We start from the raw sequence: 17,243 nt of genomic DNA, 5'->3' as shown, positions 1-17,243 counted from the left end.
GTCAGGAACCTCTGAGGATGGATGCATGATCCAGTGAGCATGCATGAGAGATACCAAAGCACCCCTTTTTGTAACTATCCTGAAGCCAAGGTCATAATGGACACTTTTTCTCCCCTTCCTAGATCATAATGCCTAAACCTTCAGCCTGACTTCTTTTCTTGTCTTAACTTTCAGAGTTGGTCTTGGGCATATCTTTGGGTACTTTTTCTCTGGTAGGTGTAATGGACATCAGGCAAGTAGAAAGAAAATTAGGCTTGGGTTCAGGAGAGCCCTAGGTTCAAATCCTATCTCCAGCATTCACTATGGATGAATAGTGGGCAGGTAAGTCTCTGTACTCTTCAGTGCCACATTTTCTTCATCTGTAAAGTGGGAATAAAAAGAGCTCCTGCATCGTAGGGTCCTTATGAGGCTAAGATGAGATAATTAATAAACACATCCTTACTATGTGACAGGCATCATGCTTTGTGCTGCATGTATAAATGTTTTCTAAACCTCCAAGCAGTATATGAATGCCAAGTAATTTTATTATTGTAAGAAGAATTTCCTTAGATAGGGAGAAATTTTACTATGTCTGCTCTTGTCATATCTGGGAGGAAAGGAGGAGATACTTTCTTCAAAGTTCCTGCTGGACCAAGAGCTGGGGGAGAGCCTTCCATATTTGCGGAATTTTCTCTCTCCAGGGTCAGTATTGGCACTGCCTGGAGTGAGGCAGGCATGAGTGGCAGAGAGGAAGGGAGCTGGCCTCTGCACCAGTAAGACCTTAGGTCCAAAGCCACCTTTGTCCTATGCTGTCTTTGTGGTGGCTGGGCAAGTCACACCATGTCCAGTGCTTTGCTGATGAATGGCTATGAAAGTGCTGGTAGAAAGTCCTTCGGTGGGAGATCTCTATCTGATTTAATTCACTTCATCTCTATTTGCTTCAGTAATAGCACCTGCTTCCCAGGGTGGTGAGGTCCAAATGAGACAATGTCTGGAAAGTACTTTATAAACCTGAAACTCCAGTAGAAATATTCGTCATTATTATCATTATGGTGACTATGTGGATGTTGGTGATGTCTCGGCACACAGAAGCCGATGCTAGGTAGAAGGCGTCTTAATGAAATCAAGGAGAGGACTGATCATTCTTGCTGTTTTTATTGAGCTCAAATGTCTTTCCCTGTTGTAGAAGCTGGTTGGATCACTCCCAGTCACAGATGCCCCATGCATTCAGTTGGCACTTGCTGTATGTACAGGGCTCACAAGCGGCTGGTGTAGGCAGGTGGGGTTACTGCAGAAGCCAAAATCAGTGGCCCTCCATGGCAGAATGTCCCTAGATAGGAATGGAATAAGTGCCCTGAACAATGATTTCATTGACTATCATCTTTCTAAGCAGATGATTCCCAAATCAAAATCCTGTTTTTGTCTTTCCTGTGAACTCTCATCTGCTGCATCCCCAGCTGCCTGCTGGACAGCTCCAGCCACCTGCTGGACAGCTCCAGCTGCGTGCTGGACAGCTCCAGCCACATCTTCCTTTGGGATTGCAGACTCAGCCTGTTCAAGACTGAGTCCTTTCCATGCCTTTCATAGAGTTGGTGATTAAGAAATGCTTGTTGAACCAGATTAAACTGAACCAACTTTGGTTAATAATATTAATTATAATGATAGCTAGCGTTCATATAGCACACCTACTACATGCCAGATGCTCTGCTAGGTGCTTTACAAATATTAGCTCATTTGATCCTTCCAACAATCCCATGAGGGAGCTGCTGTTATTACCCACATCTTCCAGCTGAGGAAACTAAGGCAAACAGGTGAAATGATTGGCCCAGGGTCATACTGTCAGGACATGTCTGAGGCAGGATTTGATCTCATTTTCTTATACAAAAAGGAACTAATAAATCACAAGAATTACAATAAAACCAACATTCTGTTATGACAGCTCTGCTCCAGGATGACCTTTGTGTTCCCCAAAAGCATCACACTGTACGCAATCCACAATAAAAGCCATGCGGTTTATGGCGAAAATAGGATTAGGGACACAGTGCCTAAAACCTCATCAGTGACACATAAAAAAGCCAACACAGGAACCTAATAAAAATAAGAACAAAGCCACATCATGTTAAATGATTAAGATAGAAATGCTACAATAAAAAGTCTGTACTGTTAGTGGCCTTGGCTGCCGTTCAGCCCATACCCCAGGCTGCCTAAGCAAGTAGGTCAGAGGGAGAGTTGGCCTTGGCAGGAGGAAGTGGGGAGATGGCGGAGTGAAGAGCAGCCCTTTTCTCCACGGCACCAGTAGAGATACAACAAATAGAACCCTTTATCTTGATGAAGGCCAGAAGTTCCTACATGTGGAAGTAAGTGTCAGAATTAGGGTTACAGCTTGGGACTTAGCGTGTTTTCTTCATTCTTGCTGTTTCTGAAGGATGCCATTGTTCAGAAGCGAACTTGAAATTCAAGTAATGCTCAAATTGTGTTGGAACAAATTTATATTTTCAAAATGCTTGTTATAGCAGAATCAACTGTGCGCAAATATGCCCAGGTGCAATGATCTCTTCATATAGCATTGCAGAATGCAACCCTTCTCTGGCTTTCTAGATAGCCCTGGGTTGCTTGAATCATGGAAAGGTTAGGTGATTCTCTGGGGGTCATACGACTTGTGACCATGGTGGGGTTTGAGCCTACATTCTCCTGATTGGAAGCCCAGAACTCGCAGTCATCATGGCACATTGCCCCTTTGATATTAGAATTATCCCTTCCACATCATGGGGATTAGTGGTGCAGCACCCCAACAATCTGGAAAGTCCACATAAAATTTTTTGGTGCTCCCTTCACACCAGAGAAGCAGTCTGAAAATTTTCTTTTTCTTTTACGGGGTGTTTACATACCTTATTTTAAAATTAGGGTCGATATAAAATACTATATGTATATTTCATACATTTCTGAGTTTCCAAATTTTTTCTCTGTCATCTGCTGGCCTTCTTGTGTCATCTGTGGCTTCCACAAAACTCCCCCAAATTCCCATTTCATTTCTTCTGCTGACCCATGGCATTATTACCTCCTCAGATCTTTATGCAGGTCCTAGGAGGTCAACAGTAAAGGCATTGTTATCCTTTTTATCATATGTGAAGACTGAGAACCAAGTTACATGACTTCCTTGTGGTCATATAGCTCTCAGAATTTTCAGAGGCAGAATTTAAACCTAGGTCTTTCTGATTTTCCATCTAGTGCCCTGTCCACTGCCTCTCAATAGAGGTGAGCTTGGAATTGAAAGACCAGAGATTAACCCCAGCTCTGCCACTCACTCGTTAGCATTATGACCCTGATCAAATTGCTCTCCATCTTGGAAATAAGGACTGTGGATAATGTCCCATATCCTTTCCAGGTCCAGGAGTCTAAGCTGTCTGGAATGTTGAATTTTTTTGAATATTTGATTTGAAAGTAATTTGAAATTTTGTATAATGTTGTAGGTGGCGATAATCGCAGGAAACTTTGAGCTGGCTGAATATATTAAGAACCACAAGGAAACAGATATTGGTAAGTGGAATCCACACTGTTTTGATGGTGGTCATGGGGAGTATGTGGTTTCAGTTGGGGATCCCCACCTATTTTTTGAGATTCTTCAGAAGAAAACAGCATCAGAGAGCTATTATAGACAAAGCTTTACCCAAGAGTGATTCTGCCATCTTTATTCTAATTCCATCTCTGAGAGCTTGTGATTCTGTGGAATTTTATTTTCCTTGGTCTATGGAGACACCTGACTGCACAGAACTCTGATAGAGCATGTTTAACTTTCTGAGAGCTAAACACACCCTTGGGAAATCAGGTGGACTGACATGTGTGACACTGATAGTTTAATTCATATAGCACCTTGAGTTACAATACTCATTGAAGATTTAGAAATCTCTAATTAAATACAACATGATATACTCAAATTCCATTTAAATAAATTAGTTAAGAGAAGTCAATTAAGCAAGGAAAGAAGACAAAATTGATTGTATTTCCCTTCCCAACCTGTCAGCTGCTGCTCTCTCAATGACCATCATCCTTCTTTTCCCCCCTCCACACAAGAGAAGGCTTGTTCCCACGTTGGTCATCTACCGTGAATGTGCTTGGCTTGCATTGCATCCCCTTAGGAAATGGGAAAATGCAATGTTGATAGATGGCGGATGTCCTGCTTCATGCCCTGCCAATGGCTGGGCCAACCTCAACAAAGGAGGCATCCCAGCTAATCATGTCAGCCCTTGCTCAGCGCCCCCTTGATGGCATCATGGGGATCGATGAGTTGATCTTTGTCAAGCAATTGAGATGAGCTGTGCTCCCTGAACACAGTAGACATTTAATTACCATCTTTCTAATTCCCCAAAGTAAACAGGATAGATTCAGATTAAGATCTGAGGCTTAAAATGAATTGGGAATCTATTAAGTGGGAACAAATAAAAAATAGAGCTGAATGAGTCTGGCCCTCTCGCTTGGTGTGCTAAAAACCTCCTGAATGTGTCCCCAGATAGTTAGGAATTACAGAACCAGATGCATTTCCTTGTGGAAGACACTGAGGACAGCATCAGCAGCTCTTTGGAGCCTATGCAGAAGAGCAAATTGAACAGTCACCTGCCTCATGAGCTTGCCCCCCTAGAGCTTAGTTTCTGGGGTGATCATGATGGCCCTTAGGAGAATAATAACCCGAGCCATTTCTAGAGCACTTTGCAATTTGCCAAATACTTTGTATTCTGGAACTCCTTTGACAACCCCCCACCCAATGAATTTGGGGAAGTAGGTGCTCCTTTTATCCCCATTTCCCAAATGAGGACCCTGCATGTGAGAAGCTAAATGATTTGTTCAAAGTCATACAACTAGCAAGTCTTCAAAGCTGGGTGTTTCTGACTCTACACTGGTCCCTCTCTGTGCCCCAGAGTCCCCACTCCTGGTGATTCATGGTAGCAGAGATGGCCTTACCAGAAGAAGTCTGCAAAGCATTACTAAAGGTTACCCCCTCTTGAGTCTCAAGGCCTGAGGCCTACCTTGAGGGAGAGTCTTCATGGATGCTCAGCTCGTTGGATGCCACAAGAGTCTCTGAACAGAAGGCTGAGAAGGCCAGATTTTCCCTGGTCAGGTCAAGAGACCATTGCACCTGAGGTAGACGCCATGGAGAACCATCACAATGGAGGGAGAGGAGCACTAGAAAGGCCCAGAAAGGCTCGTGTGATTCAATCCAAGAATAGAGGTGAGAGCAAACCTATCATTCCAGACCTCTCTCCACAAATGCTCCACTTAGGAAAAAGAAACAAGGTGACCGGGGGACCCAACCTGCGTCGCCTCAGTGCCAGTGAGACTTGATGATATGGGACCTATGTAAGAAGTAGGGTTATGAAGAGGCCGCCTTATGAAAACAAATGAGGATAAATAAAAGGGCGTATTTGGGGAGCCCTGAGGAACAGGAGAGGAGGCATGATAGAGCCTATTTGGGGGATGATCAATAGAGGCAGGAAATAGAGGATTGGAGTAAACCACAAACCATTTGGACACAAGGAGAATGTACGTGAGGAGTCTGAAAAATTGATCATGAGCCTGGAACAGAGGCCCCAGATACAGCAGTGGTAGCAGTGACTCTGGGCAGTTGTTTGAGTCAGTTTCCTCCTCTGCAAGGGGGGAGGGCAGACAATGGCCTCAAGGCTCCTTTTCAGCTGATCTCCAAATAGTCTCTGTTCCCAGGGAGCTCGTATCCCATTGGAGGAAAATGACAGAGAAATTGAGAAGGAAACCAATAACGGTTTGAGGAGAAGGACCACTGACAACCAAGGTCACTGAGGCATCTGAAGACAGTTTGCAAATCAGTCCCTGCTCTCCAAGGTTCCCATTAGACAGGGCAGTAGAGAGGGCACATCTCTGAGTCACTAGAAGACAGGAAAAATAAAGGCTGGTCCTAATGCTAGTCTAGACACCACCCATGGCAGGGGGGTCACTGAGCTAATCCTGACATCATACTAAAGCCTCCAAGAACCACAGGTGAGTCGGTTATGCTTTCCAGGCATCTGAGACTGTGTGGACAAAGGCTTAGCGTGTGGCGATGGCAATGCTGATGTAGAGCATCTGGGATACTTCGATATGTTTCCATCGATGTGGGAGCTCCCAGCTAGAACCCCTCCTCCTCTGAATCCTGGTCCCTAACTTCTCTGGAACTCAGAGTTGCCACAGGCTGAGAGAGGTGAAGTGACTTGCCCAAGGTCATATGGTCAGCATGTGCAGAGGAAGCATTTGAACTGAGATTTTAGTGGCGCCAAGGCCAGCTCTAGCCAACCTGACACCCTGCCTTTGATCATCACAAAGGAAGGAAAATCTGAAGACATCAAAAGGTCTTCCTTGGATCTCAGACCAGCAAGATCTTTGGGCAAAAGGCCCTCCCCCTTCACCCCTATGTATGTGCAGTAGCAACAGTATGAGAAGCCAGAAATCTTTCTTAAAACAGCAATAAGCATGGGCATTTGTAGAGTTCTCAAAGATTTGCCAAGTTCTACAGATAGTATCTTCCTTTAGCTTCACAACAGCCCCGGGAGGAAGATGCTATTCCTAGCCCCGTTTTAGAGATAGGGAACCTGAGGACTTGGGTGTTTGGAAGGCTTGCCATGGTGCCAGTGAGTGCTGGAGGTGAAATTTGAACCCAGCCTCCTGAATCCCTGCTCAGCGTTCTACTTCCTGGTCCCAGGTCACCACAGCCAGGGAGATGGACGTCAGCTTGCTGAGGGCAGGGATGGTTTTCCATGTTGTCTGCCCAGCATCTCACATGGCATAGATGTGTGATGGAGTAAATTGGGGAAAGGTTCTCAGAATAAAGGCTTCAAAGGTGTTTTCAGCTTGTTTATTGTGGGATTCTCCCCTGAGTGTTGGACTGCCCTCTGCTAGGAAGCCTATTGGAACAGGTCACAATCTGACTCTTGACCATTCTCATGATTTCTGGCAAGTTGCACTAGTCTGAATTTTTCAGAAGGTCAGGATCTTCCTGACTGGTGGGAGCTGCCAATCAATGACTACATCAGAGTATGGGGCATGGAAATGCCTCAAACCAGAATGATCAGTGTGGTCAGTGAAGAAAGAAAGGCACACTCAGTGCCACTGGGAAAGCCAAGCCTTCTGTCCTAAAAATGAAGACTGCAGGTGCTCAGGGCCTGCCTCTGTCCTCCTCTGGCTTCGGACACCCGGCTTCTCAAGTACCAGTCAAGTCAAGGAGCGTTTTCGAAGGACCTACTTTGTGCCTGACACTGTGCTAAGTGTTGGGGATGCAAAGAAAGGTAAAAATACATCCCTGCATCACCGTGCTCTCATTCTAATGGGAAAGGGAAGGAAATAAGCATTTATTAAGCACCTACTACATACCAGGCTCTGTACTAAGTGCTTTATCAATGTTGTCTCATTTGGTCCTCATGATAGCCCTGCAAAATAGGTGTTCTTTTTATCTCCATTTGACAATTGAGGAAACTGAGGCAAGCTGAGGTTAAGTGAAACTTAGCAGAGTTTAAGAGGACCCTGCAGCTAGTGAGTGCTGAGGTCAGATATGAAGCCAGGATTTCCTGATCCCAGGCCTAGTGATCGATCCACTGTGTGACCGGCTGCTTCTAATGGGGGAGACAACTTGAAAACAAGTAGATATAGACAAAAAACACGCAGGCTAAATTGGACTTAATCGTACAGGATAGGCATTGAGGTTAAAGAGGGCTAGAAAAGGCTTCGTCCAGGAGGGGGTGATTTTAGTTGGTGCTTGAAGGAAGCCAAGATGCGGTGGTTGGGAGGGAGAACAAGCCAGGCATGGCGATGGCCAGGGAAAATGTCTGTAGTTAGGAGATGGAGCATCTTGTGAGAGGAACAGTAAGGTGTCTAGAGAATCTGGATCATTATGTGGAGAGGAGGAAGGTGGAAAGTGGAAGGGACCAGGGTAGGAAGGGCTTTGAACACCAACCAGAAGATATTACATTAGGTCCTGGAGGCAATAGGGAGCCATGGAGTTCATTGAATAAGGAAAGATCACTTTGATGATTCCATGGAGGATGGACTGGAGTGGGGAGAGACTCGAGACAGGCAACTGAATCAGTGCCTATTGTAGTATTCCAGGCGTGAGATGATGGAGGACTGTACCACAGTTGTGGCCGTATCTGAGGAGAGAAGGAAGAGATGGGAGGGGTGTTAGGAAGATTGAAATAGCAGGCTGGGATGACAGATTGGCTGTGGATGGGGATAGATATTGAAGAGTATGGGATGTACCCTCAGTTGTGAGTCTGAGTGGCTGGGGAGGGGGTGGTGCTAACCCCAACAGTCATAATGAAGTCTGGAAGAAGTGAGAATCTGAGGCATGATGAGTTCAGTCTTGGACATGTGGAGTAGAAGATGTCTATGAGACATGAGATATCCATCTCAATATATCCAGTAGGCACTTGGAGATATAAAAATGGAAATTAGGACAATGGTTAGGGCTGGTCAAATAGATCTGGGAATCATCATCATAGAGATAGCAATGGAATCCATGGGAGCTGATGAGATCCCCAAGAAAAATGGCGAAGAAAGAGAAGAGAAAAGGACCTAGGACGGGGGACCGCCAGGGTCACTGGGGATTTGGTGGACTGGATTTCTCTCCAAACCATAGTTTACCAAGGTGTTTAGCCTTTTAACCATCTGTCAAATGATATACCTGATCTGTAGGAGCATTTTAATTAAATCACTCTATAACTAACCACAAAACATTCTCTCTCACTTGACAAACCTTGCACTTACTTGTCCATAAATACCTATAATACATGCAGTGAGAAAAGCAGACCTTCCTAGAGATGCTGTCTGAGACAGGCACACGTGGACAGCTCCCACCATTGACAGCATGTGCCTGCAGGCTACATCTATCCAGGATGCACACACAAGTAGGGTAACTCCCGCCTCTGACATGGCCAAGCTGCTGATGTCTTTTCCTGATGGCATCATGGCGCCTCCTGCTGGGACCCACTCCCCACTAAGTTTTGCCTTTTGCTGCTTCCCTTCAGTAGCAACTCTGTGCTCCCCAATCCATCTACTCTATTTTCAGGACTACCCAATAGTGTGCAACACCATCTATTAGGGATTCTGTGGTTACAGCTCTCCCACCAACTAGTGGAAGTTGTGTGGATAGTGAGCCTCTCCCTCAAAAAGGACACCTCACTTCTCTGGCATCCCTTGATGTGCCTCAGCTCATCTTCAGATCTGCCTACATCTCAATCTGCCATCTCTGGGGTCCTGTGGAAGCTGCAGCCATCCTCAACTAACATTTCACTAGATGATAGGTTCGTAATAGTTGCTATGGACCATGGAGCTCTCAGTGGCTCTTCAAGCCAGACTTTCCAGCCAGGAACTAGAACATCTTCTTACCTATGTTGTGACAGAAGGTATAGAGACCTGTCCTAAGATCAGCTCTACCCTTTCAACTCTTCTTAGGACTTTTCTGTTAAGTGTGCTCCTTCCTCAGAAGGACACCATGTGTTACTGTTAGGAGACGTGAGTGAAGAGGCATGGGCTCAAATCTCCTGTCAGGTAACTTAACCTGTCATGCCTTTAATTTCCTCATTCGTAAATTGGGAAAATAATAGAATGCTGCAGGCTTTGTTGTGAGGATTAAGATTCCATATGCACATACATGTATACCTGCATGGTATGGTGGTTGTTGTCCTTTGTTCTCGAAGGGGACCAAAATGACATCACTATGCTTGAGTCAAGATTCAGTGTGTCCAACTGTGGCTGATCAGGCCAATATGTGCTCAGAAGGCTCTACCACAGGTCAGGCACAAAAAGTCTGTGTGAACATTTGAGGTGGATACTCTAAACTTGCACATCCTGTATTTCCTTTGAGCTATTTTGATTCTGCTTTGCTCATAGAGAACAGCACCTTCTGTGATGAGGACATGCCATGCTAAGCGGTCCTGTGTCAATGTCTCCCATGTCACACAATCACTTCCAAAGTTCTTGAGAGAGACCTTGAGAGTGTCTATACACCTGTGTCCACTTGAATATACATGGCAATGCCAATCCTAAAGCACTCTATAAGCATTGGCTAGGAGCCACTCTGAACTCTGACTGTGCCACCCTAGACTGTCTCCCCTGGCCTTCTCAGTTTAACTTTGATTAATTTATGGAGAGAAACCTAACTTCCTTTTGAGAGCCCTCTAGCCCTGTGGCTAAATAAAGCTGCCCTCGGCTTGGCTTTCGGAAATTTAAAAAAAATGAAATTAGGGGGACAGTCTGGTAATGAAATTGTCTCAACTGAGCATCCCTATCTGTCCTATCTAAAGTAACAATGGTTCTCATGGCTAAAGAACTGTGACCATAGACCTATGGTTCCAGCAGATATCACACCCTGGTCTTCCCCTCTATGGCTTCCCCTATATGGCTCCATATAATATAATATATGGGGAATGATGGGCAGCCAGGTGGCACCACAGTGGAGAGAGTGCTGGGCTTGAAGTCAGGAAGACTCATCTTCCTGAGTTCAAATCTGGCCTCAGACATTTAATAGCTGTGTCACTTAACCCTGTTTGCCTCAGTTCCTTATCTGTCAAATGAGCAGAAGAAGAAAAGGGCAAACCGCTCCAGTGTCCTTGCCAAGAAAACTCCAAACGGGGCCAGGAAGAGCTGGATGTGACTAAAATGATGGAAGAACAAAAATGTACTGAAATGTTATAGGAGAATGTTAGAGGAGAAAGAAAGGGCAAGCCACTTTAGGATCTTTGCCAAGAAAACCTCAACTGGGGTCACGGAGAGTTAGACACTATTCCACACCAGCAGCTGGGGAATGCCCTCCTGGCTCCTGCTTAATGTTCTAATCTCATTCAAGACTTTCCCAGGCACGCGATCTCCTTGCCACCCTCAGTACTTACATCTCTTTGGCTTTTTGCCTTCATTGATTGAATCTTTCCAGTACAGTTTTCTTCCCACATCACAACTCAGTCACAGTATAATAAAAATTTGGAATTCTTATAGGGCTCTAAGGTTTACATGGTATTTACCAATGTTATCTTGTTTTGTTCTCACAACAGCCCTAGGAATTAGCTGGTATTATTTCCACTTTACAGATGAGGAAACTGAGACAGAGGAAGGTGAAGTTCCTTGCCCAGGGTCCCATAGCTAGAAAGTGTCTAAGGCAGGCTTCAAACTCAGCTCTTCCTAATACCACATCGAGTGCTTTATCTGTTGTACTACAGAGCTCCTTCATCTAGTGGTGTGGTCCAGCGGGTAGGGCATTACTCTTGGAATCAAGAAACCCTGAGTCCAAATCCTGCCTCTAATATTTTCTATGTATGGGACTCTGAGCAAAATTCTCTGCCTCAGTTTCCTCATGATATCTTCTAAGGTTCCTTCCTGCTCCAAATCTGTGATCCTATGATCATTCATCATGGGACCAAGGTCCATAATGGGGCTCCCCTCATTGTGCCCTCTTTCACAATATCGAAATGTTTCTCCAAAGTTGTTTTGGCTGAATGGAAAGTAGAAGAGGAAATTAACACTTTGGCTTGGGTCTCCACATGCACAGAGCGTTTATGCCTTGCTCTCATCCTGTTTTTGTTGTTGCCGTGTGTGTGTGTGTGTGTGTGTGTGTGTGTGTGTGTGTGTGGGTGTGTGTGTGTGTGGGTGTGTGTGTGTGTGTGTTTTGAAGGTAAGACCTGCTATCTGATCCTTAGTCTCCTGCACAACTGTTTGCCAAATGGAGTACCCTGCTCCAACTTGAGAGCCTCTCAGGCTCCCTGACAGGCACCTCTTCCTGAAGGCTGGTCCCCACATTACTCCACCGGAGCGCGATTCATAGAGCGTTTGGGCATCTCGGGAGCCGGCCATTGAGGCAACTCTGTCTCTTCTGTTTTAGAAGAGATGTTGCATCTGTCGGTACCACTTCATTAAAGGGCCAGATGATGGGGGAATTGGCTCTGAAATTGAGCCTGGGATCTTCCCCCTCCCTTTTCAATTTTAATGAGTAGGCCCATTGTTGTCATTTCTTTAATCGCCAACTCAGAGGAAGTCATGGTGGGAATGCAGCGGTGAACCCCCAAGTTAATCCGTGATTGTTTTCATCACCTCCCGCTGCCTGCGAGTCAATGGGCTGGGCAGCTTTGAGGAGCATTTGTGCTCCAGCCTTTATTATGGCTTCTCTAGGGTGGCTCTCCAAACACAAAATGGTAATATATGGGGGCCCGCCCTGGCGCTCTCATGAGAAACAGTAATGCCTCTCTCAAGCATGTAGCGGGCTGAGTGCCTGCGGACTGGGATGACCGTCTTTCAATGTGCTTTGGGGGCTTGCTTTGGGTTGGGATGGGGTTTTGCCTTGCTCTGTGATGAGATGCACTGTCAGATGGACTAAAGGACATGGGCTGTGCCTCCTCAGCTGAACCAGGTTTGTTTTCGGCATCTTATCCTTCTACAGCTATGGAACTGGAAGCGAGAAGGGTGCGTGTGTGTGCATGCATCTCTGTGTGTGTCTGCATCTTTCTGTGTGTGTGTGTGTGTCTGCATCTGTGTGTGTGTGTTTAAACATGGAGCCCATCCCACGGCTGTGTGAGTTGGAGTGGTTGATTAGCCCACTAACTAATACTTGGATACCGTTGCTAGGTTTCCAAGCAGAGTTCCCGTATCCCTGTATAATTATGCTCCGTTGTGTACAGTCTATGGAATGCGGAGGTGGGGGGGGAGAGGGGAGGATTCAAACAGCTGCCTTGATATAATATTTGGGGGCATGTAAAGTCAGGTCTGCTTCAGAGAAATGGAGGATTCTTTCTCCCATCTCTACCTGCCTTGCAATGATCACTTGCCTCACCATAAACACGGTCTCATTATAAAGAAGCATTTTGGCTTTTTTAGAATGTTGACAGTGAAATGCCCAGCTTCCAGTGAAACAGACATGATGTCATGGAGAAAACATACTCACCTCCTTGTTTGGGGAAAGAAATGGAGGTTTCCGGAGGTTCAAGTGTTCCTAACCTAGATTCTTTAATTAAAGCAGACTGATTGAGGTCAGTATGGAGGAGTCTCAGACAAAGCATATGATTAAGCCCCTTGCCAGGCCAGTGTAGAAGCTGCTCTCATGAATCTTATACAAGGCAGCCCCTGACTTATAGTCCAGCTGAGCACTGGGAGCTGGTTTGCAAAACAAATTGTGCCAAGACTGGATTTTTTAAAAATGAAAGCACTCCCAGAAGAAAAGGTAAAGAGGTGAGGCATCCCCAACCCCCACCCCCCAACCCCCGCCAGCTAAAGTCAGCCAGTCATATCATATTCTGTTTTTGTTTTGCTTTCCTTCTTCACAGGATGGAAGGAGCCCCGTAAGTATCTGCTCTTACCAGGTTCATTTGTAATGCCAGATATGTATGTGTGTGTATTTGCATAATCCGTTTCCTGTGCTGTGGACAGTTCCTCCATGGTTGAGGGCAGCCCCAGGGTATCCTGGAGATCCTTGTGAAAATGTCTCCCCAACAGAGATAGGTGTCTGTCTGGCATGGGCTTGGAAAATCAGGATGTTTTATCCTCAGATCATAAAACATTCCTAGCTGGCAAAGGAAATATTTAAGGCCATCCCTCCTCTCCCCTCACCAAAGGTCATGGAAGTAATTATTGTTGCATGGAACATTGGGAAACTAGTCAACATGACCTGAAAATATGTGAGCAGACCTGAGAGCCCATGCAGAGGTAAGTATTTCCATGGGACATGGGCTTTTTGTCCTGACGTTTGTTCCCCCAGAATCATAGACTTAGCCCAAAGCATCCCTATGACCAGCTCCATGCACATTCTTCATCATCTCCTTGGGGATCCGGTGGAGATTGTCTTTCAGTAGCATGTGGTGCTCATGTCCATCCTTCCACACTCCTGCCATATGTTTCCATGTGGCACATGTGCCGACCTCTGGTGCATCCTACCATCCATTGACCTCTGAACTTCCATATGGATTGCCGTCCTCTTCTTGGCACTGTCCCTAAGTCCACCTTGTTTATATTTCATGACCTCCACTTGGCTGTGAGCTCCTGCAGGAGCACTACCAGCTTCACCCTTCCTCCACCAGCTTCCAGTACACTGCTCTGCACAGCTGAGACACCCAAGAAATGCTGATTTCATGTCCAATCTATGAATGCCTGCCCTTTGAGATGTGTGTTTGTACCAGTTCTGTTCAGTGGTGTACAAAGTACTCATTTGGAGTCTCAAGACCCTGGGTTCAAAAGTCCCAATTCTACCACTTACCAGCTGAGTGACCTTAGACAAGTCACTTCTCTCTCAGTCTCCATTCCCTCATCTGTAAAATGGGAATGATACTACATATACTTATGGTATCCACCTAGCAAGATGGTGGTAAGCATCAAATCCAATAATGTATATAATGCTCTTTGTAACTAGATGGTAATAATAGACTTTGCATGTATTTAAAAGTATTCATTTTACTTCTTATCCTCAAGTATAATTTTTCAGAAACTGAATTCAGCTAAGCTTTACTTCCATTCTATCTTTGATTACCAGGGCCTCCCTCCAGCAATAAAAAAAAAGATACTGGCCCCTTAGACCAAATTCTGCACTGAGAAAGCAAAGCTTTCTGTATAGTTTAGGGGGAGTCGCTGAACGTCTGAAGGAGAAGGGACCTCAAGGGCCATCCATTCCAACCCACACCTGAACAAACTCATCCCTCTACAAAACAATCAAGAAGTTGTTATCTGTTCTGTATAGTTTAGGGGTACTCTTCGATCTTGACTCTCCTCTGGGCTCATAAGGAGTACCTTAATTAACTCCCCCCATTGTTAAATAGGTTACATAGAAAAGAAATGAATCAGCCTGAAAGCATTGCCCAAATCCTGTGTATTCTCTAGGTCCTTTTCTCAGTAGTGGGAAAAATAGGGAAGTAAAACAGCATCCTGGATTTCCTCTGAGAATCTCAGTTGTAATCGACTATTTACTACCAATGTGACCTTGCACTGATTCCTTTTCCTCTCTGGATCTCTGTTTCCCCATCTGTAAAATGGGAGGGTTTGTCTAGGTGAGCATCACAGTCCCTGTTAGTTCTATCCTCTCTGATGCTTCTCTGACTTGGCTTTTCTGAGTCATTGCCCATCCTCAGGCCGCAGGACCCACCACAGCTGAGAGACATATCCTATCTGAAATGACCTCATTTTAGAAACTACGCTCCCTCATGAGCCCAGCAGCCAAGCACCTGAGCTGGACAAGGAGGCAGGGAAACAGAACAAGGGCTTTGGAGAAGACAGCCATCAGCACTGCGCTCTTCCCTTCCCCCAGGTTTGCCCATCCCTTATCCAATTTAACTCATGAAGGTTTCACTAGGAAAGGTAATTTACATGTTATCTGTGTCTACTGCTGTTCTTGCTCAGTGAGAGTCACTCCCAGTTTCCATGAACACTCAGTCATTTCTCATTTCCACACAGAGATAGAAGTGGCCATTCCTATTCCCTTCCTGTTTTTGTTTCCTGTTGGTTTTCTTCTCTGAGGTTAGCAGAGAGTCTCACGTGTCTTTTGCAGCCTTCTCCTAGACCTCTCACATATTCTTCTGACCCTCCTCATAAGTACAATGGAGAGGCTGGACTGGGTCGTTATAATGTTTGTCCCAGGTGTGCATTCCATGATCTGGCATTCTGTATTCTATGCATCCTACGGGCTCCTACATTCTGCATTCCAGGGTCCCTTCTAGCTCTGATGTTCTTTGTCCTGAGTGCCTTTCCAGCTGGAACATGTTATGAATCCCCTTTGGTGATGCTCTGTACCATATTTCTGTGGCTAAGGCTTACTTATGGATTTAAATTTATCCCGTTGTCTGTTTTGATGCCTTGTGGTCCCATGCACTTATAGGGCTTATGTTATACCCCAGAGCATCTCTGAGCTATCCCAAAATGGAGTGGGCGCCCTCAAGAGGTAGAGGGTTCTCCATCATTGGAAGGGAGTAAGAAAAGACTGGATGACAATGTGTTGGTTGTATTATAGAAGGACTGTTTGTCCAGATGTGGGTTGGAATGGCTGACCCTTGAGGTCCCTCCTACTTCTGACATTTAGTGACTCCCTTTGCCTGTAGCTTTACATTCTGTTTTGAAGTCCTTCTACCATTGTAAGCAGCAGCATCGAAGGTTGGAATGCTTCATGCCCCAGCTCTCCTGGACACCAAAGGTACCAAGAGAAGCCAGTTGGGTTCATACCTGACTTCATTTAGTTAGCTGCACACGATGATAAAGCTGCAATGTGGCCCATGTTCCAGGCATCCAGAGCGTGGGTGTGTGGAGTAGAGGACCCTCGAGCTAGACCTTTTTTGTCCTTGTCTCTCATTTCGCTGGATAGGCTCCTCTTTCTCCTCTCCCTTCTCTAACCCTCTGTGTGAGCTTCAATTGGTTGCTTCTTAGTAGGTCACTCAGCCTCTCTGGGCCTCAGTTCCCTTATCTATAAAATAAGTGGGGGTGAGGTCCCTTCTTGCTCTACATTGGTAATCCCATGATGCTCTGAAGCAGCCTCACCTCCTGGTCTTCCCACTGCCCTTTCTTTTCTTTTCCTCATCTTCTCCCTTTCCTTTCCTATCCCAAATTACTATGTCTCTCATCCTTCACTTCTCCCCTACCACCATCTGAAATTCATCCTCTTCTTTATTTCCCCACAAAGTGTCCTCATATTTCTCCATAAAGTGTCCATTCACTATTTTTCATAGTTTCCCATGAGCCAGGTTTTAGGGTATATTTCATTGTCTCCTATACCAGGTAAGGGCCTTCTCTATTTCCAAATCCCAAGCATTGGGCCAATCATCCACTCAGCTCCCACCCCCACGCCAAGTTCTGTCACATCCTTATGTTTGCCAGTCAAAACCCGATATGAATCTTCCATTGTTTTTGGTCTTTCAACACATTCATGTGTTAGACCATGTCACAAAATGTCTCTGACATCTGCTCTTCCCTTCCCAAAGATAATGAAGCAGCACCCATAGCCTTCTTAAGTGTAATCACCACGGAGTTGTCCTTAGCAGGCGTGGACCCTTTTTTATTGATTCATTCCCTCCCTCCCTCCCTCCCTCCCTCCCTCCCTTTCTCCCTCCCTCTTTTTTTCTTTTCTTTTTTTTCTTTTCTCTTCTTTCTTTCTTTCTTTTTCCTTCTTTCCTTCTTCCTTCCTTCCTTCTTTCTTTCTTTCTCTTCCTTCCTTTCTTTCTCTTCCTTCCTTCTTTTCCTTTTCTTCCTTCATTCCTTCCTTCCCTCCTTCCTCCCTTTCTTTCCCCTTTCTTCTTTTCTTTCATTCTTTCATTTTA

At 45.3% G+C, this 17,243-nt stretch overlaps 1 protein-coding gene across 1 annotated transcript in view; it reads left to right on the top strand.

Moving 5' to 3' along the window:
* The window catches only part of SHANK2 (SH3 and multiple ankyrin repeat domains 2), a 717,699-nt gene that overhangs the window by 164,228 nt on the left and 536,228 nt on the right, over positions 1-17,243 (top strand). Inside the window, exon 11 of the mRNA XM_036763425.1 lies at positions 3,450-3,516. Within this exon, the coding sequence (XP_036619320.1) occupies positions 3,450-3,516 (67 nt within the window). The remainder of the gene's footprint in view (positions 1-3,449; positions 3,517-17,243) is intronic.

This window comes from Trichosurus vulpecula, chromosome 6 (genome assembly GCF_011100635.1).
Source record: "Trichosurus vulpecula isolate mTriVul1 chromosome 6, mTriVul1.pri, whole genome shotgun sequence".
Lineage (NCBI taxonomy): Eukaryota > Metazoa > Chordata > Mammalia > Diprotodontia > Phalangeridae > Trichosurus > Trichosurus vulpecula.
The sequence above is the reverse complement of the archived record's forward strand: the minus strand, read 5'-3'. Positions and strand labels throughout refer to the sequence as shown.